The sequence below is a fragment of the Staurois parvus genome, unplaced genomic scaffold (genome assembly GCF_062004578.1).
Source record: "Staurois parvus isolate SC_StPar_1 unplaced genomic scaffold, SC_StPar_1.0 ptg000014l, whole genome shotgun sequence".
In the NCBI taxonomy this organism is placed as follows: domain Eukaryota; kingdom Metazoa; phylum Chordata; class Amphibia; order Anura; family Ranidae; genus Staurois; species Staurois parvus.
In genome coordinates, this window is record NW_028317810.1 from 8,392,790 (window position 1) to 8,419,144 (window position 26,355).

Below are 26,355 nucleotides of genomic sequence, written 5' to 3' on the forward strand. Positions count from 1 at the left end.
GCTTTACCCTGGTGACACCCCTGTGCCCTGACCTGGTGACTCACCTGTGCCCTGACCTGGTGACTGCCTTGTGCCCTGACCTGGTGACTCACCTGTGCCCTGACCTGGTGACTGCCTTGTGCCCTGACCTGGTGACTCACCTATGCCCTGACCTGGTGACTCACCTATGCCCTGACCAGGTGACTCCCTTGTGCCCTGACTTAGTGATTCCCCTGTGCTCTGCCCTGGTGACCCCTCTGAGTTCTGCCCTGGTGACTTCCCTGTGCCCTGATCTGGTGACCCTCCTGTGCTCTGTCCTGGTGATACCCCTGTTTAGTTTCAGTTGAAATTCATGTGTGCATATCCCAATTTCAACCCAGAATTGAGCATCTGTGCAGAAAAAAAGCCAGCCCAATTTCACAGTAAGGAAGTAAGTTTTAATATTCATTCTATTACTTAATGCTATTTCTAAAAATAATCATTGTTATATCAACAGCTCGCTGAACACACCAATGTTCTGTGAGCTGTAGATCTGAAAATTATTTCAGGGGTTCCCCGAAATCTCAGACAATTTGCCAGGGGTTCCTCGAAGGCAAAAATGTTGAGAAACACTGGGTTAAAGTATATCTAAAGCCAAATTTCAAAATGCTTTTTTTGTTTAAGACAGAGTACGGAAGGGTTAAAACCCATCAGATTTTTAAACCATCCATGTCCCATTAAGTAGATTTCCCTTCAGTTCCTGTCCCACTGACACATATGGAATGAGAGGAAGTCTTGCAAAAATGAAGGAAATCCCCTCTTCAACAGTTATACTACATATATATTCCAAATGGAAAACATTCTGTTAATTATGGTTCCTGTGACAACAAATTTAATTTTCCTTCATTTTTAATTTCAGAACAAAGAAAAACAGTAAACCTCCCCCATGTAGACTCTGACAGCTAAAAACACCTGACAGGGTTATTATCACTTTCACTTATATCCAAAACAATATAGAAAGGTTTAAATTTACATGCACTTTAAGAATTTCCCAAAAATCTAAATAAAACTGAAAGTTAAAGTAGCCCCTGTCAGCTGCATTCTAAAATCCTGCAATTGAAGAGGCATTAATATTAACTCTCCAGAGGTACGTCTCCTACCTTTGGTCAATTCCAGTCCTGCAGCCTCCATCATTCTCTTTATTATTTGATAATTACAGGAGTGTTGAATGCCTATGTCAGCCCCTATGCACTGCGGCCTCATTCTAAAACCCCTATGTCACTGTTGTGTCCTGTATTGATGTATGAGAGTACGTGTCAAACACAATGCCCCCCCCTTAGGCCACATCTGGCCCACCAGGCCATTTAATGTGGCCCTCGCACCTCTCTTGCAGCTGCAGCACCCTCCTCGTCTCTGCCCCACCTTGTCGGCAGTAGAGAGGATAGAACTCCAGATCCTGTCCTCCGTGCAGCCATGGAGAGGCTGGTCTTTGTGCTCCAACAGTTTCTGTAGTTGGCAGCAGATCCTACAGATCCTGCAACTCTCTGTGCAGCCACAACACCCTCTCATCTAAGCCTCCCTTGTCTAAGCATTCAGCTGACTCCAGCCCTCCTCCAGACTGTGCACTTTTTTTTTCCAGCTCCTCACCCAGTTTCTTCCCAGCAACAATACAAGGCAAGGGGGGCGCACTGTGTTGTAGGGGTGGGTGGAGGACTCTTGAATTCTGATGGTAGAAGGGCTTTTGACACCCCCCATGGGGTGCTCTGGACATCTAGTTTTACAGATAAAACCAGGCCTTTTGAGGGCAAACCTAATGCTGATGTGGCCCGTGATAAAATTGAGTTTGACGTCCCTGGGTTAGAGGATGGAACCACAGCACACCGCAGGGGACAATGACATATGAAATTCACAGAAGTGTTGAATTCTGAAGAGACTGACAAAGGCTGCAGCACTGGAACAGTAGAAAGGTAGAAAACTCATTGGCCACCAGAAAGTTGAGTATAATACCTCTTCCATGACAGGTTACTTTAACCGCCTTCCGCCCGCCATATAAGGTAATGATGGGTGCAAGGCGGTTCTCTCGTTCTGGGAGGACGTCATCCAACTCTAACCGCGCATGCACGGCTCCGGGAGCACGCAGGACACAGCGATCAGTGGTGTGCTGTGTCTCTTGGACACAGCGGATCACCTATCAATAGAAAGAGCTGAATATGTTGGCTCGGTCATGTGATCAGCTGTGTCCAATCACAGCTGATCACATGTAAATAGGGAAATGCCGGTCATCGGCATTTCTCTCCTCATGAGCTGTCACACTGACAGCTCGAGAGGAGAGGAGAGCCGGTAATCAGCATTCCTCGAAGGGGACATGTACACTGATCATCAGGGCACTGATGATCAGTGTGCCCTGATGATCAGTGTAGCCCCATCAGTGCCACCTGTCAGTGCCCATCAATGCCAGTTGTCAGTGTTCATCAATGCCACCTGCCAGTGCCCATCAATGTGCAGTGCACATCAATGCCACATATCAGTGCCCCTCTGAGCTGCCTTTCAGTGTCACCTATCAGTGCCAGTCAGTGCCACCTATCAGTGCTGCCAATCAATGCCACCTATCAGTGCCAGTCAGTTCCGCCTATCAATACCAGTCAGTGCCGCCTATCAGTGCCCGTCAGTGCTGTCTATCAGTGCCGCCTATCAGTGCCAGCCAGTGTCACCTATCAGTGCCATATATGAGTGCTGCCTTTCAGTGTCCATCAGTGATGCCTGTCAATGCCCATCAGTGCCACCTACTAGTGCCTCCTCATCAGTGCCCATCAGTGCAGCCTATCAGTGCCCATCACTGCAGCCTCATTAGTGCACATCAGTGAAGGAGAAAAATCACTTATTTACAAAATTGTATAACAAAAACTAAGAAAAAAACTTTTTTTGCAAAATTTTCAGTTTTTGCTTTGTTTAGCAAATAATAAAAAACCCAGAGGTGATTAAATACCACCAAAATCAAAGCTCTATCTGTCTAAAAAAATGATAAAAAATTCATATGGGTACAGTGTTGCATGACTGCACAATTGTCATTCAAAGTGTGACAGTGCTGAAAGCTGAAAACTGGCCTGGGCAGGAAGAGGGTATAAGTGCCCTGTAGGCTAGTGGTTAAATTAAATAGGTCTTAGGTTTATCAGTCATGGGCAGTTTTTCAGTCTTCAGTTTTCTGAACTACTGTACTCTTTGCCTACAAGCATAGCCACTACCAAAGGTAGAAGTCCTGGGGTCACAGCTCTATATAGTTCTGAGTTATTATAAGAATTACAAGTCCTTGAGCTAGTGAGCAGCTTTCCCTAGGCCTCTGATCTATTTCACTGACTGAAGGCCTTATATTCTAAGACTTAAAGTTCAATAGTATTGGTGCTCTGTGCACGTGGATATCTCCATATACAGAGTGGCCTCAACATATGAAGCAGACGAGTCCACACTTTTGTACATGTCCAGATATACTCTACCCTTTGAAGTCTTTCTGGGTCATGTCCAAAAAGTTCTCAAAATAGGTAGAAATAAACAAGTAGTATAAGTAAGGGTTTCCAGAAACAGTGTACCTGGATTTTGTACTTTGAAGGTTCTGTCGACATAACATCCGGGCTCCATACACTTTCTTTCTGTGAACACTGTAAAGAGCTATCAAAAGAGAAATATTTCAGTCTTAGAAAGATGAGGAGCTGAGGCCTCATTCAGACAGGGTGATTACATCCGTGTTCCATGCAGGGCCATGTTTTACTAGGATGGGGATGCAGTCCCATTGTTGCCTATTGGATAGCAGCGGCTGCATTGACACAGCCTCTGTTCTCAATATGACATCTGTGCAGGTGCATGATCCTGAACGCACCCACATGGATGTCATATTGGAAGCAGCGGCTGTGTCCATGTAGCCTTTGCATCCCAATAGACAACAACGGGACTGCTGGCACAGGGATGTTCACAGCACCAGTGCATCCCTGTGCTGCTAAAAACAAAGCCCTACACTGGGCATGGATGTATTTGCCTAATCGAGGTCTAATCATGACATTTCAAACTGTAGGCTCAATTCACAGAACTTTACACAATGGATAAGAAGCTTAAAATGGCTGTAAGGCTCCATGCACACGGGGCGTTTTAATAATGCTGGTAACATTAGCTGTGTAAAGTCATGTTAAAAACGTGTTTTTCAGCATTTTTATATTAGCGTCTTCCGGCATTTTGATGCACTTTTTAGCTTTTTTTTTAGCTTTTTTTTAGAGTTTGTTTTTAGCAAAAAATTTTTTTTGTATAAAAAAAATCCAAAAATGCTTTTTTTGCCGCGATTTACTGCGTTTTGCCTTGTTTTTCAGCATTAGAGTATTTTTACAGCTAAAAACTCCTCTAGAAACCCACTAGTTCTGTTTTTTTTTTCCAGCCAAAAAATGCCCCTGCCAAAAAATGTTAAGTACAGTCTATGCGTGTATGGACACATAAAATAACATGACCAACAGAAGAACTCTCAAAGTATTTCAGTAGCGCAAAAAATAAATATGTGAATAAATAAATAAATAAATATGTGATCACTCAGCATAAGTGCAAAATAAAAAGTACATAAAATGTCTCTTCCACCAAATCTTGTAATTCTCAAAAAGAAATCACCACGTGCAAAAGGATGGCGTTCCCCCTTTTGGGTATGCACTCCGGTCGCCGCACAGCCTCGCCCTCTCAGGACTTTCAGGACCAGAACCGGAAGTGACACGGGAGCGCCATTGTTTGGGATCTGGCCGTGGTGAGAGCACTACTTGATACCCACCAGTGTTTTTATATCACACTGCAGTACCTATGGGCTTTTTATTTACCAAAATTTTGTAAGTGGCTTTCTATTTTAGCAATTAAAGGTGTTATTATGTATTGCACCATTGGGGTATTTCTTTTTTGTTTCTACATGACCATTAATCCTGAGAGAGAAAGATTAGGGAGAAGGAGAGTATTATCTATGTTGCCATAAGCTCCTCATTATTAGGAATCTGTTAAATTGTGGAGTGGTGTCAGTCGATCATGGGAATGACAGACATGGAGATTGGAGGATAAACAGAGAGGAGTGAAACAATATCGATACTGGTTGACTTCCTTCCCACCTGGATTTATTTAATAAGCTATTCCAGTCACCCATGAGAATGGGGGGCATGGCTATTCAGTGAGTGCATACCCAAAAGGGGGAACGCCATCCTTTTGCACGTGGTGATTTCTTTTTGGGAATTACAAGATTTGGTGGAAGAGACATTTTATGGACTTTTTATTTTGCACTTATGCTGAGTGATCACTTATTTATTTATTTATTCACATATTTATTTTTTGTGCTACTGAATCACTTTGAGGGTTCTTCTGTTGGTCATATTGATTATATTAGAAGTGGCAGCATTGTTTACTGTTATTTATATTTAATTTATTTATTATTCATTGTTATGTTTAGTATCATGCATCTAGCGTAAATGTTTTTTGTTTTCATATAGAATAACATGCTGGGGAGTTTACTGGTTGTAGAAAAAAAACGTCAAAAGCCAAAAACAGCAGCTGTAAAAACGTCCAGTGTGCATGAGGACTAAAGGCTCAAGGTTTTTTTTATCTTCATGTATGCTCTCCTGGGACTCTCCCTCCTCATTTGCTGAGACAACGGTGGGAGCCATTGGTTCCTGCTGTTGTCAGTCACAACCAGTGAGCCAATGAGGGGAGAGCAGAGCCAAGCCTCGCTTTGTGTATAAATAGACATGCAGAGCAGTGGCTCAGGAGCAAGACTATTTGGGTGCCCTCATAGCAAGCTGCTTGCTTTGGGGGTACTCAACAGGAGAGAAGGGTGAGGAGTACCAGTGGGTGACCCGAGAAGAAGAGGATTGAGGCTGCTCTGTGCAAAACAATTGCACAGAGCAGGTAAGTATAACATGTTTATTATTTAAAAAAACATTTAATATCACTTTATTTTCAGCCATGTGACTGTTTTCCAAATATCATTGGGCTCGGTTAAAAATAACTGTCACTTTAAAATAAAAGTCTGCAACATATCTACTCAAAACCAGTATGTGCATATATGTATATGGGCATATATAATATTGTTGTACCTTGTGTGAGTTCAGGAGCCTCAGCCACAAAGCTGATTCGGTATTTGCTCCTCTTCCAGCTGCGGTCATTAGTAATAAGGGAATTGTTTGCCTTCTCAATGTTAACATCATCTCCTACACAGAATACATCACAAGCAGCCTGTTGGGATAAAGAAATCTTTGTTATGCTGTGTATCTACTCAATTGAATTGTGTTTATTAGACCACACAGACATTCAAAAATATATCAGCTCACAGTTATCCCCATCCTCTCCAGTGCATCAAAGGAAACCTAGTCTGAAATAATTATGTAATATGCAATTTGTGGCCTTGCAAGTTGTCTGGCTATATCTGGATTCAGTGGCTTCTGTGGGAAAGGTCTGCACTATTGATCTGTCTATTTCTTTCAGGTTGTGTTATGAAACCAGATCAGGGTTACACTTAGACAAGTAGCATTTTCAGAATGAGAAGTCATCAAAGGCAACCCGAGGAAGGCCATCTTTTAACCACATGTGAGTTGTCTATTTTTCTCTGGAATTATTTCATATTTGAATAAAACATACTACACTATTAGTACCATTTTCTGCCCTTGGCTTGGTCATTGCGAGCCTCACAAGATGGAGCCATTTAGGAGTGTGGAATTAATACCTTGAGCTGCCTGATGAGTCTGTGAGCGGAGTGAGACCCCCGAGTGTGAGTTGTTATCTTGAGCGTCCATTGTTGAGCCTGATGACACCACAGCCCTGGACCAGAGCCCGATGACTCCATCATAAGGATTTACATATAATGCTCATATTTAGAGATGAGCGAATCGAACCAGGCGAACCGGAATTCGAGTCGAATTTCAGGAAATATTCGATTCGCGTCGAATCCGAAATTTTGCCTACTTCGGGTGCGCGAATCGAACATTTCCCGATCAGCCGGCAAAAGTGTCCCTGCAGTGAGCTCCGCTATTTCTGACAGTTCTCTGACAGAAGGAACACATGTTTAGCGGTTGAAACATTGTATCTATTAGTTTCCATTTAGGATACAGATGTTTCAACCGCTGTACATGTGAAGAAGCTGTCAGAGAACTGTCAGAAATAGAGGAACTCTGCACATACACTTTTTGCCGGCTTGGAATTATTCTTCTTTTCATCCTACTTCTTCTTCTTCTTCTTCTTCTTCTTCATCCTCATCCTCATCCTCTTCTTCTGAGGATGAGGATGAAGAAGAAGAAGAAGAAGAAGAGGAAGTAGGATGAAAAGAAGAATAATTCCAAGCCGGCAAAAAGTGTATGTGCAGAGTTCCTCTATTCTGCAGATACACTTAGAGGAGCTCTGCAGATACACTTAGAGGAGCTCTGCACATACACTTTTTGCCGGCTTGGAATTAATCTTATTTTCATCCTACTTCTTCTTCTTCATCCTCAGAAGAAGAAGAAGAGGATGAGGATGAAGAAGAAGAAGAAGAAGTAGGATGAAAATAAGAATAATTCCAAGCCGGCAAAAAGTGTATGTGCAGAGTTCCTCTATTCTGCAGATACACTTAGAGGAGCTCTGCACATACACTTAGAGGAGCTCTGCACATACACTTTTTGCCGGCTTGGAATTAATCTTATTTTCATCCTACTTCTTCTTCTTCTTCTTCATCCTCATCCTCAGAAGAAGAAGAAGAGGATGAGGATGAAGAAGAAGAAGAAGTAGGATGAAAATAAGAATAATTCCAAGCCGGCAAAAAGTGTATGTGCAGAGCTCCTCTAAGTGTATGTGCAGAGCTCCTCTAAGTGTATCTGCAGAACAGAGGAACTCTGCACATACACTTTTTGCCGGCTTGGAATTATTCTTATTTTCATCCTACTTCTTCTTCTTCTTCTTCATCCTCATCCTCTTCTTCTTCTTCTGAGGATGAAGAAGAAGAAGTAGGATGAAAATAAGATTAATTCCAAGCCGGCAAAAAGTGTATGTGCAGAGCTCCTCTAAGTGTATCTGCAGAGCTCCTCTAAGTGTATCTGCAGAATAGAGGAACTCTGCACATACACTTTTTGCCGGAAACCGCTGTATGGAGGGAATGTCCCATAACTGTCAGAAATAGACTATTTCTGACAGTTCTGGGACATTCACTCCATACAGCGGTTTCAACCGCTGTATGGAGGGAATGTCATAGAACTGTCAGAAATAGACTATTTATGACAGTTCTGGGACATTCACTCCATACAGCGGTTGAAACATTGTATCTATTTTTTTCCATAAATGACATTCTGCAAATACACTTAGAGGAGCGCTGCAGATACACTTTTTGCCGGCTTGGAATTAATCTTATTTTCATCCTACTTCTTCTTCATCCTCATCCTCATAAGAAGAAGAAGAAGAAGTAGGATGAAAATAAGAATAATTCCAAGCCGGCAAAAAGTGTATCTGCAGCGCTCCTCTAAGTGTATCTGCAGAATGTCATTTATGGAAAAGAATAGATACAATGTTTCAACCGCTGTATGGAGTGAATGTCCAAGAACTGTCAGAAATAGACTATTTATAACAGTTCTGGGACATTCACTCCATACAGCGGTTTCAACCGCTGTATGGAGGGAATGTCATAGAACTGTCAGAAATAGACTATTAATGACAGTTCTGGGACTGTCCTTCCATACAGCGGTTGAAACATTGTATCTATTTGTTTCCATAAATGACATTCTGCAGATACACTTAGAGGAGCGCTGCAGATACACTTTTTGCCTACTTCTTCTTCTTCTTCTTCATCCTCATCCTCTTCTTCTTCTTATAAGGATGAGGATGAAGAAGAAGAAGAAGAAGTAGGATGAAAATAAGATTAATTCCAAGCCGGCAAAATGTGTATCTGCAGCGCTCCTCTAAGTGTATTTGCAGAATGTCATTTATGGAAAAAAATAGATACAATGTTTCAACCGCTGTATGGAGTGAATGTCCCAGAACTGTCAGAAATAGTCTATTTCTGACAGTTCTGGGACATTCCCTCCATACAGCGGTTTCAACCGCTGTATGGAGTGAATGTCCCAGAACTGTCAGAAATAGTCTATTTCTAACAGTTATGGGACATTCACTCCATACAGCGGTTGAAACCGCTGTATGGAGGGAATGTCATAGAACTGTCAGAAATAGACTATTTATGACAGTTCTGGGACATTCCTTCCATACAGCGGTTGAAACATTGTATCTATTTGTTTCCATAAATGAATCCATTTATGGAAACAAATAGATACAATGTTTCAACCGCTGTATGGAAGGAATGTCCCAGAACTGTTAGAAATAGTCTATTTCTGACATTTCTATGACATTCCCTCCATACAGCGGTTGAAACCGCTGTATGGAGTGAATGTCCCAGAACTGTCAGAAATAGTCTATTTCTGACAGTTCTGGGACATTCCCTCCATACAGCGGTTGAAACCGCTGTATGGAGTGAATGTCCCAGAACTGTCAGAAATAGACAGAAACTGTCACAGAACTGTCCTTCTTCTCATCCTTCTCCTTCTTCTCATCCTTCTCCTTCTTCTCATCCTTCTCCTTCTTCTCATCCTACTTCTCATCCCTCTTCTCATCCTTCTCCTTCTTCTCATCCTTCTCCTTCTCCTTCTTCTCATCCTTCTCCTTCTCCTTCTTCTCATCCTTCTCCTTCTCCTTCTTCTCATCCTTCTCCTTCTCCATCTTCTCATCCTTCTCCTTTTCCTTCTTCTCATCCTTCTCCTTCTGCTTCTCCTTCTCCTTATTCTCATCCTTCTCCTTCTTCTCATCCTTCTCCTTCTTCTCATCCTTCTCCTTCTTCTCATCCTTCTCTTTCTTCTCATCCTTCTCCTTCTTCTCATCCTTCTCCTTCTTCTCATCCTTCTCCTTCTCCTTCTTCTCATCCTTCTCCTTCTTCTCATCCTTCTCCTTCTCCTCATCCTTCTCCTTCTTCTCATCCTTCTCCTTCTTCTCATCCTTCTCCTTCTTCTCATCCTTCTCCTTCTCCATCTTCTCATCCTTCTCCTTCTTCTCATCCTTCTCCTTCTCCTTCTCCTTCTTCTCATCCTTCTCCTTCTTCTCATCCTTCTCCTTCTTCTCATCCTTCTCCTTCTTCTCATCCTTCTCCTTCTTCTCATCCTTCTCCTTCTTCTCATCCTTCTCCTTCTCCTCATCCTTCTCCTTCTTCTCATCCTTCTCCTTCTTCTCATCCTTCTCCTTCTCCTTCTTCTCATCCTTCTCCTTCTCCATCTTCTCATCCTTCTCCTTCTCCTTCTTCTCATCCTTCTCCTTCTCCTTCTCCTTCTTCTCATCCTTCTCCTTCTTCTCATCCTTCTCCTTCTTCTCATCCTTCTCCTTCTTCTCATCCTTCTCCTTCTTCTCATCCTTCTCCTTCTCCTTCTTCTCATCCTTCTCCTTCTTCTCATCCTTCTCCTTCTCCTCATCCTTCTCCTTCTCCTTCTTCTCATCCTTCTTCTTCTCATCCTTCTCCTTCTCCATCTTCTCATCCTTCTCCTTCTTCTCATCCTTCTCCTTCTTCTCATCCTTCTCCTTCTCCTCATCCTTCTCCTTCTCCTCATCCTTCTCCTTCTTCTCATCCTTCTCCTTCTCCTTCTTCTCATCCTTCTCCTTCTCCTTCTTCTCATCCTTCTCCTTCTCCATCTTCTCATCCTTCTCCTTCTCCTTCTTCTCATCCTTCTCCTTCTTCTCATCCTTCTCCTTCTCCTCATCCTTCTCCTTCTCCTTCTTCTCATCCTTCTCCTTCTCCTTCTTCTCATCCTTCTCCTTCTTCTCATCCTTCTCCTTCTCCTTCTTCTCATCCTTCTCCTTCTCCATCTTCTCATCCTTCTCCTTCTCCTTCTTCTCATCCTTCTCCTTCTCCTTCTCCTTCTTCTCATCCTTCTCCTTCTTCTCATCCTTCTCCTTCTCCTTCTCCTTCTCCTTCCTGATCTCCAAGGGCATTTAAATTAAAGGTACAGTATTCTGCACTAATTTAAAGGCTCTCTGAAGCCTAGAAACCCTTTTTATAAGCCATCTTTGTAGCGAAGAAATTCGCATCGAATCGAATTTCATACTGGAATTCGCCGAATCAGCCGAATCGAATTTTTCAATACTTCGCTCATCTCTACTCATATTATATGTACTTCTGGTAAGTGCATCACCTCTCCATATCTTGGCACCAATATTTATGGTCACGAAGCATTGATAACCCTGCATTATGGACATTACTACTTTGTAATTGGACTTACTAGCATTGTCAAGATATCACTAATACGTCATTTACAGACGCATTTTTCACTGCACTATCTTTGCGCTCATAGCAGCGCCCACTTATACTATTGGATCATACCTAAGTTTATAGTGCTGCATATTTATCTTTATTTGTCGTTTTTTAGGTGTTGAGGTTTACCTGTATATGCTAGCTACTATTCTTCCATTTACAATATGGCGCTCGCATTTACATGTTATATATACTGCATATTTGCCTCAGTACAAACTTCCTTTTAAAGCCGAATTTTAGACAGACACAAGTTATTACTGCTGCAGGCATTATCCTGGTATTTTTTCAGCTTTCTTGTAAAAGCAATCCTATTGGCAATCTCACCGCTGGATTTATTTTACAGGAACGGGAGAAGATGTCGCCCTCCCCCCCGCCACCTTCTGCAACACTGATGGGCTCTCCTGTCCCACTGGGAGACCCGAGTGTTCTGTTGGCTGGCCATAGGGCTGATCAGAGACTGGAACAACTCCAATCATCTCTATGGTGTAAGAAACTAGAAGCCATGAACATTTCATCACTTCCAGTATTGTGGCTGTAAACAAAATGTAAAAACGCATCAGATTATACTGATCTTGGTATGATCCCGAACTTTTAAGGGCAGAAATCTAATAGACCCCAGATCTTTCAGTAACCCCTGGTTCACATTAGTGTGGGCTGTGCATCTCGCATTTGCTTAGGCACTGCAGCCCATTAATTTAAATGGGCTGCTGTGCACATGTTTTTACACAAGGAAACGCATTCGCACAGAAACTGCATGGCCTTTTTGACCATGTGGTTTCCACGTGGTTCCAGCACGCATGATCGCACTGTGGGATTAAAGGCATGGGGGTGCCATTCAGAATGAATGGCACCTCCCCACGTTTTGCAAGAGAAACGCAATGCAGCTGCGGGTGGTTGCTGGTTTTGCAATGATTCCCACACCCTCAACCAGCCTGCAGTGTGCGAGATAGTGTGAACCTAGCCTTAAGAGGAACTGTCACTGCCTATTGCTATCACAAGGGATTTTTATCTTTCCTATGATAACAATAAAAGCAATTAAAAAAAGGAAAAAGAGACAGTGTAAAAATAAATAAATAATGCAAAGGCGAACGCACGAGTAGGTCTTGCACACATACGTAAACAGTGATCACACCAAACATGTGATTTATCACCATGCACGTCAGATCGAAAGAAATAATTCTATCACCAGACCTCCTGTGCAATTCTAAAGTGGTAACCTGTAAAGGTTTTTAAAATGTTGCCTATGGATAATAAAATTTACGTAGTTTGTTGCAATTTTAAAGTGTGACATGTTTTTATGCATTTACTCAGCATAACATCATTTTGTATATTGTCTATACTGTATACTTTTAGATTTTACAAAACAATTGGGTATTATATTGTGTTTTTGTGCATTGAAATTAAAAAAAGTTTACTTTTTTAAAAACATTGCATTTGAAAAAACACTGAGAAAATATTGTGTAACATAAAAAATTGCAACGCCCACCATTTTATGCTCTAGGGCCTCTGCTTTAAAAAAATATACAATGTTTGGGGGTTCTAAGTAATTTTCTGTAAAGAGAATGTATCAGAAAAGGCCTCTATTTAAATTAATGGTTAATACATCATTAAATGTGGTTTTTAATGCAAGTGTAGATACCTGTAGATACTTGAATCTGACCTGTTCATACAGTTCCTGTACAACAGGGCTTGAGGGTGAAAGAAAAAAGCAGTACAAGGTGATAATCAGTTTATGTGCTGACAGGACGCACGCTGATAGAAGGAGAAAACAGAGACTGAGATATGAGCTCATTACTATGCTTCTCCGCCTTTCACTGTCCAGTCACAAGCTGAGGAGGGGGGATCAAAAAGACCTGGACTTAGTGGAAGTGGACTGAATCATGCTGGCCTTTAGACTGGCAAAAAAGTACTAGTACTACCTTGGATTAAATATCGCAGCAAAAGTTTTTTTTTCTAAATCTCTTTATGGGTTAATCATTTTTTATCTTGTTTTTTTTTCTGCCTTAAATTTTATGGTAGGATCTGTTATGCTAACTGGAATCTGCTGTGCATGCTAGGGAATGTCTGACTTCAATAAATACATAAAATATTGAGTATGATCTATACCAGTAAATGGACCTTGTGAGAAGTACTTGTCAGTAGAGAAGACTGATAAACAGTCAGTATAAATAATGGTCATTTATATCTATAAAAGGTAAGTATACTGCAGCCATCAATAACCCCAGCTTTGCCAGGTGCCAACCTAAATTGAAGAGGAAAAAATTTTTTGAGAAGACACATGCAGTGGTCGGAGGGTTTATTACAAGTATAAGCACAAAGCTAAAATAATGCCTTGACACATTTCACATTAAAGTTTGCTCTAGCCTTTTAATTCGGTGAATTGTGTGCCTATACTTTTATAAACTTTCCCAACCACTTCTGTCCTCTTCAAGTTCAATGTTCTCTTATATGCGTTGCCTGCTGTGAGATGCAGGTTTAACATGAAAGGTCAGCTTTCAAGTGTGCTCTGTGTAAATTTGGAAAGAATACACATACAGTTGCACAGTTAAGTCCCAGTATTCAACCTTTATACTTTCAATATGAAAAGTAAACATACACAGCAAATCCTGACACTAATTTAAAAACGGCTCCCAGCTACCTCCGGACTTCCAGGAAGTTGTGAAGTCTGCTTAGTGTCATGTTCAGATTTCTGCACATGAATAGGAAAATTATGCTCCCTAGATCTGTACTCTAGTGATCATGATTTAATGTGTAGATGCCGCCGAGAAATTACATTTACAATTAGGAATGAGTGGCCTTTATGTTCTTAAAACATGATGACAAATTATTTTTTTCAATTGATGACCAATTTGGGGGCAGGGATTTTGTTTATGTATGTCTAAAGTTCAAGATCTAATATGCTTTGTGAATAGTCATTTACTTATGTGTATTAGTCATATCTGGCACATAAACTACCTACCGTACTTTGTGTAGTATAACTGATGGCAGATAGTCACACACCTGCTAGGGGAATGTTTTCCGAGGCCCACAATATAGTCACACAATAACAAAAATTATATGTAAGGTGCTAAATACTCTACTTGCAAATGTGGAGAACAATCTCTGATATCATGCTCTCTAGAAACTAGAAGTACCAGATATTTATTTTTGGTTCTGATGGCCAAATGGAGTTGAGGGGATGTGTAGAGGAGCTGGCCATATTCTTCTGGAGGGGGTGGAGGAAGTTAAGTGAACCTGCTGTTTTTTACTGTATACAATATATCACTGTGTTATATAAGGGTATATTTCTTCTTAAACATGTTTAATATGGATTTTTCCACATTCAGATTGGATATATATATATATATATATATATACACTATATTGCCAAAAGTATTGGAACTCCTGCCTTTACACGCACATGAACTTTAATGGCATCCCAGTCTTAGTTCGTAGGGTTCAATATTGAGTTGGCCCACCCTTTGCAGCTATAACAGCTTCTTCAACTCTTCTGGGAAGGCTGTCCACAAGGTTTAGGAGTGTTTCTATGGGAATGTTTGACCATTCTTCCAGAAGCGCATTTGTGAAGTCAGGCACTGATGTTGGACGAGAAGGCCTGGCTCACGGCCTAGCTCTAATTTATTCCAAAGGTGTTCTTTCATGTTGAGGTCAGGACTCTGTGCAGGTCAGTCAAGTTCCTCCACCCCAAACTTGCTCATCCATATCTTTATGCACCTTGCTGTGTGCACTGGTGCACAGTCATGTTGGAACATGAAGGGGACATCCCCAAACTGTTCTCATAAAGATGGGAGCATGACATTGTCCAAAATGTCTTGGTATGCTGACGCCTAAAGAGTTCTCTTCACTAGAACTAAGGGGCAAAGCCTAACCCCTGAAAAACAATCCCACCATAACCCCCCTTCACCAAACTTTACACTTGGCACAATGCAATCAGGCAAGTACCATTCTAGCAACTGCCAAGCCCAGACACATCCATGGGATTACCAGACAGGGAAGTGTGATTTGTTATGCTAGAGAAAACGTCTCCAGTGCTCTAGAGTCTAGTGGTGGAGTGGTGATCCTGAAGAAGCCACGTGATCGTGGCGCAACGCGTCGACGCATTTCCGGTTTAGTGGTGACGTAATTCTGGTTCCGGGTTCGGATGCCATTTTGGTACACCTTAGTACACCCATAGCACATGGGGAACTGCTTCTTTATGTTGGATGACATGTGAGTGTTCATTTGTTTTTGAAATCTTAAGTGCATTAAAACAGTGTTGCACTATGGAGGTTTGTCTTTGTTTCTACATATACGTTCTGTGTTTATGAGTCCATATTGTGAAGAAAGTGATCTGAGAGGAATTCATTGAATTCATTGCTTGGAGGGGGATCTTAATTGAGTTGGTGGAGTCAGTGGAGCATGAAAACCTGGCTGAGATACTATATATTTAAGGCTTTGTGACCCGCAAGGCTCGAAGGTGAGGAGGCATTTTGGCTAAATCCAGGGGAGTCACATCAGAGTGTCACGAAGAGCACGTTTGCAGCATGGAGTGAAGTTATAATCGCTTTGTATTGAACACTTATTATTTGCACAGTGTGGCATCACAAGTCTTTGGACTGTTTATTTGATTTAGTTCATGTAATTGGATACACTTATCACTTTGCACATATAAAGTGTTATCATTTGTAGTAGAATTGTCACGGTTTTTGACCACTAGGGGGCATAAATAGGAGTGTGAATTTGCACCAGTTATTTATAAATGATTTTGTATACTTTTATAGAATTAAACACCTATTTTGAATTTTTCACAATATTATTGATGTAAAAAGGGTCTGTATACACTATATAAGTTGAGCGCTTCATCACAAAATATATAAATTTTATTTGCACATATCCTAAGGTATAGGGAAAAGGTGATAGCAGCTGACTTTAAGTTAAAGGTTCTGTGGAGCGCAGGGGTATTCTTCCTATATTTATTTCAGCCTAGTGGTGGAGTGTTTTACACCACTGCACCTGACATTTTGCATTTCACTTGGTAATGTAAGGCTTGGATGCAGCTGCTCGGCCATGGAAACCCATTCCATGAAGCTCTCTATCCACTGTTGTTGTACTAATCTGAAGGCCACATGATGTTTGGAGGTCTTTAGCTATTGACTCTGCAGACAGTTGGCGACTTCTGCACACTATGAACTTCAGCATGTGCTGACCCCGCTCAGTCATTTCACGTGGCCTACCAATTCATGGCTGAGTTGCTGTTGTTCCCAGTTGCTTCCACTTTGTTATAATACCATTAACAGTTGACCGTGGAATACTTAGTAGCAAGGAAATTTCACGGATGGACTTATTGCACAGGTGGCAACCTATCACGGTACTATGCTTGAATTCACTGAGCTCCTGAGAGCGTCCAATTCTTTCACAAGTGTTTTTAGAAGCAGTCTGTATGCTTAGGTGCTTGATGTTTTACACCTGTGACCATGGAGGTGATTGGAACATCTGAATCTAATGATTTGGAGGGGTGTCAAAATACTTTATCAATATAATATATATATATATATATATATATATATATATATATATATATATAACATTTTTAACTGATTACATAAAATATGCATAACACACTCAACCATATCTTCCACTACATCAAATACCTGGCATGTGCCATGGTGTGTCAAGGAAAAGTAGTCCTTGTTGCCTAGATAATGCATTGCAATTGAGACTCTAGTTGCTATTGGTATGGGCATGCATGCTGAGAAATGTATGCAGTTTTTATGCAATATCAAGAGAATCAAAGTGAACATATATTCCATTAAAATGGGCTGCTCACACTTTCATTAATATTTGTAAATGTGTAGTTGGTGTCAACATTATGTACATTCAATGCAGTGACTACATACTAGAACATGTAGCATTTCACATAGTTAGTTATACAGTGTGTTTTAATGTGAATTTTTTGGTGACAGGTGCTCTTTAAACTGCTATGATGCAGTTACATGGTTTTACAAAAAAATGCTATAAAAATCTTATTTCTCAGAAGATGTAAATGTGTGAATACTGACTCTAAGGCTACAGCTAGGAATGAAAATGATTGGAAATATATCTCTACCTTAAACACTTTTTTAGCCCAAGTTCTAAAAGATTCCTCTTGTCCACAAAGTTCATCACCCTCCCCCATTTTCATAATTCGCTCTCCTCCCATCTCCTCCAGCAGAGTATCCACAGCTCGGGCAAAGGCACAGAAGTGAGGATAAGCTCGAGAACCAAGTCCAAAGACTGAGAATCTAAAGTACAGAACAAACAGAATTAGATAAGATAAACAACAAAAATTTAGTAGGTGAATACCAGTAAAACAGAAATACATTCACATGTATACTGTCATTGCTGTATGTATAATACTTTTCATTAATACTGCTCTTCTTAACACCAGTCACATCGTTACATAGTCACCTCCACAAACGTTCTAAAATAGACACAGTAACCAAGTCAAATGTATATTTCTATATCCTGGGAGCCTCAAATCCCAAGCACTTTCTTCCACAAATTCCCTTGGGTGTCACTGGCTGGCTGCAGCCCAATTCTCCACTTCCTTAAGTCTCAAAGCTTGACCAGAAGTTCAATTCCAATAGCTGTTCTTGGTGATACTAGACAAGATGTTGCCACCAGGAGCTTGAGACCAACTTCTGGCAGCAATGTAATATGTGCTTTCTAATAGGAGGCGCTCCAACTGAGCGGTACCACAGTCTGGAAAGGAAGTCCAAGGGAAACATGTTTTCTTTATGGTTTCCTGGGTCAATAGAGCAGTGCTCCAGGTGGCTACGCTGCGGCCATGTGAATCTTGCTGGCCAACTTTTGTCAGCAGGGTCTGTTTAAGTCCCTGCCCCCAGGTTTTGGCGCGCTTTGTGCGAGTGGTTAGTGTAGGGAAAGAGACCCCGCTTCCTAGGGAGAGTAACTAGTGACAAGGAAAGTCTCCCCTTTTGGGAACAGACTGGCCAGATTACAGTCCTCCCTCTGGAACAGACGCTGTTGACACCTCTCCTCAGGCACATCTGTGACTACATTGAACTGTAAGTTATTTCCTTAAGTGCCACTCTCCCGCCAGGGTGTTTGTAACATTGGAATTCTACTGAACACACATTTCAAGTTTTGCTACAACCAGACTCTGTGTATTTATTGCCTGCACCACGACAAACCTCTGTAAAACCATGTGGCAGCCTTAATATCTCCCTGTTCGCTAGAATAAATTCCTAAAACCAAGCTAACAAAAATAGTTAATCAATATACTTTGTTTCTTAGCCCCTTGTTTTAGGAACACTCCAGGCAGATCTAGAACGCAGCTATGCATTCATTAAAATCATGGAGAGTTATCTGAAATGCTAGTAATGCAAGTTCCTGAATTTGTTAGCCTCTTGCAATTCCCTGTATGTATCAATCAGACTGAGAAGGAGAGATTTTAGTAGAAGCCATTCAGAGGTGCATGTGTGCTGACAGTGAACATTCTGATAGGAGGAAAGATCAGAGTGATGACTCATTTGTCTGCCATTGCTCCTTAATGAGTCACTGACTGGTGACAAGGAGATGATAAACTTATGCTGCTCTAATTTCCAGGAGGAAAGGGCAGAGATATGGGGTCTAATCCCCCCTCCAGACCATCGATAGTGCATATGCTGCTGTCTAATAGCACACTTCAGCCGTCGCTCCTGCTGTCTGTCAGGTCTGAAACAGGCAGCTGCAGTACAGAAGGAAGATTTCCTTATTTATCAACTTTATCACATGACTCACTCTGAGCTGCCTGGTTTGACTGATGAGCATGTTTAATGGAGGGGGGTAATCTGTACTAAGAAGGGAGAGAAATGTACTGGGGGAGCTGTACTAAATGGGGGATCTTTACTAGGGGAAGCTATACTAAGGGGAAGAAGATCTGCTTTGGGTAAGCTGTACATGAGGGAGAACTGTACTAAGGGGAGCAGGGAGATTTGTGCTGGAGGAAGCTGTGCTTAGAAAGGTGGTGGTGGTGGGGGATTCTGTACTGGGGGATCTGTACCAAGGGAAAGAGGGAGATCTGGCATGGGGGGGCGCTGTTCTGAAAAGTGTACTGGAGGGGGACCTGTAATGGGGGGAAATCTGTACTGGAGAAGCTGTGCTGGGGGGAGGGGAGATCTGTACTGGGGGGAGGGGGCTGTACTGGAGAGGAAATCTGTCCTGGAGGGGAATGTTGCACTAAGGGGTGTAGGGTTGTACTGAGGGGAGCTGTTCGAAAGGGAGCTGTATTTGGGGGGGGCTGTGTTGTGGGCAAGATGTTCCATGTGTTATGCAGTCCTGACCCTGGTACTCTGTGCATTCTGCACTACCAGCACAAACCCCAACCATGTGTTACAGATCTCTGACTCCTGCACTTTATGAAGTCCAGATCCCTGTGCTCTGTGCATTATGCACCCCTGATCACTACTCTCTGTTTTTCCTATTTTCCTCTGGCTGCCCAGGGCTGTAACCCTTCAGGAAAAATATCTATTACCCTGATAACTTGGATATAGAAAAGTCAGTTGACCATTCTGTCTGACAGGGCTGTGTATATCTGTGAACTGGAAGAAAAAGAATATAAATCTTATTGCAGGTAAAAGAGCCATATATGCACTTAAATTGTGTATTTAGGGAATGACTGCACTTCACCTGTAAATGACAATATTAAGCTTAGCAACATTTGTTAAGTAAGGTCTTCCTGTATTCTTTGGTAGTATTCCAAAACCTTACCTTACATTAGCTAAGGGACCTGCACTTCCAAAATTGTCACCAGTAGGTCCAGTTTCATCACCTGATGACTTCCGGGCATCAGCAGCAGAAGAAACACTATTAAACCGAACCTTATAGCTCCTAAAAATGAACAAAATATATCTATATATATACAGTATGTTTTAGTATTGAATATGTCTAATTTTTGGAGTCATTCAGCTTTAATAAATATTTGCTTTCCCAATTAGAAACATTATTTATCTTGCATCCTGCCTAGTCATATCTTGATTAATTAACTGTAAGTATTTATGAAATATAATTACTGTGATTTTCAGACATACATCAGGAAACTGTCATATTAAAGTACCATCAAGCTTTGACAAGTTATGCTATGGCAGCCAAAGGGTGACTATTCTGAGCGTCAGTACAGATTAAATTATGCATACTTCATATAAATAATTACAGAGGGAAAAAACTAGATCTTATGTGGATGCATCATTTTATGGAAGCACACAAATGTAATCAATCTAACAAGTATGCTACTACAAAATGCTAAAAATTATAAATGTTCGACTAATCCCTGTATTGAATTTTGCCTTCCCAGTCACAGGATGTCTTTCCTTACACACAGACATTTTACTATTTTAACACAGAATTCTAACATTCCAAAACCTTCATTATATGTTTGTGACATTTTGGAACAGTGTTGTTTGACACGCCTATTCCAATCTACTGCCCCATCTCTCACAGCCAGCTTGGTTGGGCTTCTTGTCCTGCCTTTGAATATTTTTCCTTTCCAGCCACAGGGTGATTCCAGGCAGTGGAGTTTGTGGAGACAGAAGATCAACGCTCATATAAATACTAAGCCTCAGGATACTGTCTCTAGCAATGAAAATTCATCTTTAAAGGTAAACTCACGTTCTCTCCTCTAAATTAGAATTAGGATGCCTCATCTCCATGAGAGCACAGCCGAATTTCTGCAAGAAACATAAATAAAGAACAAAAACCATGTACTAGCATTAATACACATTCATACCAAAGTAATAGAAGACAATATTATCATGTATACTGCAAAATATCTTAGATAATTCTCAAGGGCTGTACCATGTCCAAAATATGGGACTTTTAAGGCGCACCAATAATTTCAGGAATGGCCAACACACAAAAATGTAAAATCACCACATTTTATCTTATACAAATATTTAAAGTATTAAAAGAAAGGAATAGCTGCATCATAACACGCATATATAGCATGCATCAAATAACAGGCACTATTACACATCAAGAAATCTTTCATGAGTATGTAACATAACATAGCCTTCCCAAATTGGAGAAATAGAGATAAATCTTTCAATAATTCCATCAGGATGTGAATTCTGAACACATTTCTCAATAATGCTTCATCAGGAGAAATTTTAGTGAGTCGATACAAATGTGGGGGACGTCAACATGCTAGTAAGGGAGAAAACCTCAGTGGAGGACGAACACATAGGGGCCCTCACACCACTCCTGCAATTGGGAGCCATTTTTTACATGAATGGTATTGCCATGTCATGTGCATGGGAAAAGCCCCTTACTTTACTAAGAAAGCTCTGACTCTTCCTGGCTGACCTTTTTTTGACTAGTTGTGCCTCTGATTCCTGTGACTCCTACCCTGGGATACATAGTTTGGTGGAGTTTAGCTTGGGCTTCACTCCTCAATATATTACCCCTCTAGATGGGTGCAGGAATGGTATGCAGGTCCCTAGATGTAAGTCCTCCACTGAGGTTTTCTCCTTTATTGGCATGTTGGCCTCTCCAGCATTTATATCACCAAAATATCTCCTGATGAAGCATTATTTTCCAAACGCATTGAGAATTCCCATCGTGACTGAATTTTTGAAAGATTTATCTCTATTTCTCCAATTTGGGAAGGCTGTAATATGTTACATACTCATGAAAATTTCTGGATGTGTAATGGTGCCTCATATTTTATACAGTATATATTATATATGTGTTTTATGACACAGCTATGCCTTTCTTTTAGTACTTTTAATATTTGTGTAAAATAAAATGTGGTGATAATACTTTTTTTTTGCATTGTCCATTCCTGAAATTATTGGTGCACCTTAAAATCCCATATTTTTGTTGAGAAATTTTGTCTATAAGCTAGCAAAGCTGTGTTGTTGGGCTATGACAATGAATAAAGTCTGCTGTTTGGTGTGTGTAGACTTTATAATGTACTGTAGAGAGCATAATGTGGAGCTGTATGGAGTACTACAACCCAGAGTTCAGTGATGTGCAAAAAGGAAAGTGCACCACAGTGTATAAAGTGGTTTGTAGTAACACTTACAGCATATACACAATACTGTTGTGTAGAGTATTGTAGTGCCCTGCACTAGACTAGATAAACTTATTATTGGCTTTGCTGTACTTAGCTGAGCAGCCATTTATTTTGTAGATCTAGTTAGATCTATCCCTAAACCTGGGATTTATTACTTCTGCTCGCCTCTGGAAGAAGCTTCTAGAAATAGAATAGGAGGATCAATCTTTGGGCTTTGAATATTTATTTGACCTCGACCAATTTCTGGAAGGAGGCACCCAGAAAGTGTTGGCTGGGGAGAAGATAAATGTTTGGGAGCGTCTGTTCAGGAGCCTCTGCCTCTGTTACTGAAGAGTTGTTGTTGTTGTTGGGCCTCAGCCTTAGGAAGCTGGGCTTGAAAAGGACCCCTTTCACTGAAGAATGACACAGGGATGCTGGTTGGGGAGCTATCTCTGGTGTGTAGCACCTTTTGCCTAGAGCTCCAGGTGTGCTTGTTCTTTGAGGATTAGATGCCAGAGGTTGCTACAAGGACTGTGACTGCATTTACAGACTCTCAGACTAACTGGTTGTACCCTCTACCTCCTGTATTACTTAAGGACTTTGCTTGAGCATCTGTCCTCCTAATACCTTTGTGTGTTTTGAAAGACCATGTGACTTCATCCCGCAACCCACCTGCGTCAAGTACTGTAATAAATCTTCAAAAAGACACCCCTAGACTGAACCTGCATTTTGTTGGTGTGCTCTGGAACAGGTACCTTGGAAGCTTTTGAACAGGTAAGGGAGACCTGGGTTATTTCCAAAAGGCTCCTCTAGGGGTGAGTGCTACATGTAAGTGCTCATGCAGGATATCCTAGTTAATTCATGTTGCCATTGCCCTTAGCAACTTACAGATTGTGAATTTTGCATGTACTATTATGGACTGTCTAGTAGAGAGCACAGGAAAGAGTTGCTATGGTGTGCAGGTTATTTCCTTTCTGTGGAGAGAGACTGTGTCTGTAAGGAATATGGTTGCCAGTGCACATGCATTTTCTGCTGGTGCATGAGGGGTTAATCAGCACAGCAGGAGGATTCCTGTCTTGTCTGAGAAGTTTGGTCCCAGAGACTGTTGAGAAGAAATGCGGAGCTACCAGCCACAGTACGGGTGGGAGTAGCTTTGCCAAAAGACTGCATATGAGGAGTCTTTGCAAAATATGGCCCACTACCGCTTTAGTTATACGGTAATGGCATCAGGAAATTGATGTGGGCATCAGTCAGATGCTGCTGGATCTGCTACCCAGTAACCTGCTGCCCAATGTCTTCTGAGTAGATTGTAGTACAGGCTTCTACTATGAGGCACAAGAATTTATGCAACCTATGGCAGACAGACATGAGGCTTTATAGGCCTCCATCACCCCGCTACACTTGACAGACCCAGAGTCTTCTGGTCTGGGACTGAAGACTATTGGTTATGTTCACGGCAGAAGAAGAAGGACTACCACTGGAAAACTGTGCCTGTCTGCATCTCCCTGTACAATGGAGGTTGTGTCTGCTGCAGCTTTTGCCTGTGCCCTGGAGAATAAATAGGGAGGTGAACCCCTGTGGATGGTAGTTATAAGGATACTGATCCAGGGCCACCAAAGTTTGGGAACCTGATGGGAATATGATCCAGGTCCCCGATACAGACTACTACAGATGAAGTACTGTGTTTTTTGTGTGCTCTGAAACTGGTATCAGAGGCCGGCAACCTCTGAACAGGTAAGGGAGACCTGGCTTATTTAGGAGTGCTACAGTATCCAATGTAGGGCTGTGCAGAGTATATAATTTGTAGCAGTAGACTGTACAGTATAGTGTGCAGAGTGCATCACTGTGAAATATATAATGTTCAGTATATTGTACAGAGTGCATGAGTATGTTGTATGTATTGTATACATTGTATACCTTAAGGTCATCACAGAGGACAAGGAGGCACTTTTTACATCTGGAGGAAAAAAGATTTAACGCCCAAATATGGAAAGGTTTCTTCACAGTGAGAGCTGTGAAAATGTCGAACAGACATCCTCAAGAGTTGGTTCTTGCCAGCTCAGTAGATTGCTTTAGAAAAAGGCCTGGATTATTTTCTAGATACACAGAATATAACTGGGTACTAACATTTATAGGTAAAGTTGATCCAATTGCCTCTAGGGGGAACAGGAAATAAGTTTTTTCCCCTGCAGGAGCAAATTGTGACATGCTTTACTGTGTTTTTTTTTTGCCTTCCTCTGGATCAAATTTTTTCTTTCCTTTAATGATTGAAATAGATGGATGTTAGACTTGTCTTATTTTCAGGCGGGCTAACTATATACAGCATGGAGAAATGTGTAAGAAATGTACACTGCAGTATGTAGGAGGGTAGTGAGTGGTATAGTGTACAGCATAGTTTGCACATCTGAGAGGCTTGATACATTTATTGTGGAGCAGTGTGCAGTATACAGTTGCAAGAAAAAGTATGTAAACCCCTTGGGATTACGTGGAGTTTTGCATGAATTGGGCATAAAATGTGCTCTGAACGTCATCTAAGTCACAACAATAGAAGAACACAGTCTGCTGAACATAATACTACACAAACATTAGATGTTGCCATGGTTTAATTGCACATAACATGTAAACATTCACAGTGCAGGCAGGAAAAAGTATGTGAACCTTTGGACTTAATAACTGGTTGACCCTCCTTTGGCAGCAATAACCTCAACCAAACGTTTCCTGTAGTTGCAGATCAGACCTGCACAATGATCTGGAGTAATTTTGGACCACTCCTCTTCACAAAACTGTTTCAGTGTAGCAATATTCTTGGGATGTCTGGTGTGAATCGCTCTCTTAAGGTCATGCCACAGCATTTCAATCGGGTTGAAGTCAGGACTGGGCCACTCCAGAAGGCGTATTCTGTGCTGTTGCAGCCATTGTTTTGTTGAATTACTTGTATGCTTTGGGTCATTGTCCTGTTGCATCACCCATCCTCTGCGGAGCTTCAGATGGTGGACAGATGGTCGTACGTTTTCCTGCAAAATGTCTTGATAAACTCTGGAATTCATTTTCCCATCAATGACAACAATCCGTCCAGGCCCTGAGGCAGCAAAGCAGCCCCAAACCATGATGCTCCCTCCGCCATGTTTTACAGTGGGGATGAGGTTTTAATGTTGTTGGCTGTGCCTTTTTTTCTCCACACATAGTGTTGTGTGTTCTTCCCAAACAACTCAATCTTGGTTTCATCTGTCCACAGTATATTTTGCCAGTAGTGCTGTGGTACATCCAGGTGCTCTTTTGCAAACTTCAAACGTGCTGCAATATTCTTTTTGGATAGCAATGGCTTCCTCCGTGGTGTCCTCCCATGTACTCCATTCTTGTTTAATGTTTTCCTTATTGTAGATGTGTCAACAAAAATGTTAGCATGTGCCAGGGATTTCTGTAGGTCTTTAGCTGACACCCTGGGATTCTTCTTTACCTCATGCAGCATTCTGCGCTGTGCTCTTGCAGTCATTTTTACAGGACGACCACGCCTAGGGAGAGTAGCAACAGTGCTAAACTTTCTCCATTTGTAGACAGTCTGTCTTACCGTGGACACATGAACATCCAGGCTTTTGGAGATACTTTTGTAACCCTTTCCAGCTTCATGCAAGTCAACAATTCTTGATCGTAGGTCTTCTGAGAGCTCTTTTCTGCGAGGCATGGTTCACATCAGACAGTGCTTTTTGAAACCAGTAAACCCAAAACAGGTGTGTGTTTTTTAAGGGCAGGACAGCTGTCAGCAACACATCCAATATCATCACACTGATTGGAGTCAAGGTTGGCTCACTCCTGTCTCCAATTAGCTCTGGGAGAAGTCATTAAGCTAGGGCCTCACATACTTTTTCCTCCCTCCACTGTGAATGTTTACATGTTATGTGCAATTAAACCATGGCAACATCTAATGTTTGTGTAGTATTATGTTCAACAGACTGTGTTCTATTGTTGTCACTTAGATGACTTTCAGAGCACATTTTATGCCCAATTCATGCAAACCTCCACGTAATCCCAAGGGGTTCATATACTTTTTCTTGCAACTGTACATTGCAGCATAGTGTGCAAA

The 26,355-nt window shown here is 41.5% G+C and overlaps 1 protein-coding gene across 5 annotated transcripts in view; it reads right to left on the reverse strand.

Moving 5' to 3' along the window:
* The window catches only part of NOS1 (nitric oxide synthase 1), a 182,831-nt gene that overhangs the window by 26,038 nt on the left and 130,438 nt on the right, over positions 1–26,355 (reverse strand). For all 5 annotated transcript variants that reach the window (XM_089677183.1, XM_089677186.1, XM_089677170.1 and 2 more), the window contains exons 16-20: positions 20,891–20,949; positions 19,994–20,113; positions 17,352–17,526; positions 6,057–6,195; positions 3,543–3,621 (exon numbers count right to left, since the gene is read on the reverse strand). In XM_089677183.1, the coding sequence (XP_089533309.1) occupies positions 3,543–3,621; positions 6,057–6,195; positions 17,352–17,526; positions 19,994–20,113; positions 20,891–20,949 (572 nt within the window). The remainder of the gene's footprint in view (positions 1–3,542; positions 3,622–6,056; positions 6,196–17,351; positions 17,527–19,993; positions 20,114–20,890; positions 20,950–26,355) is intronic.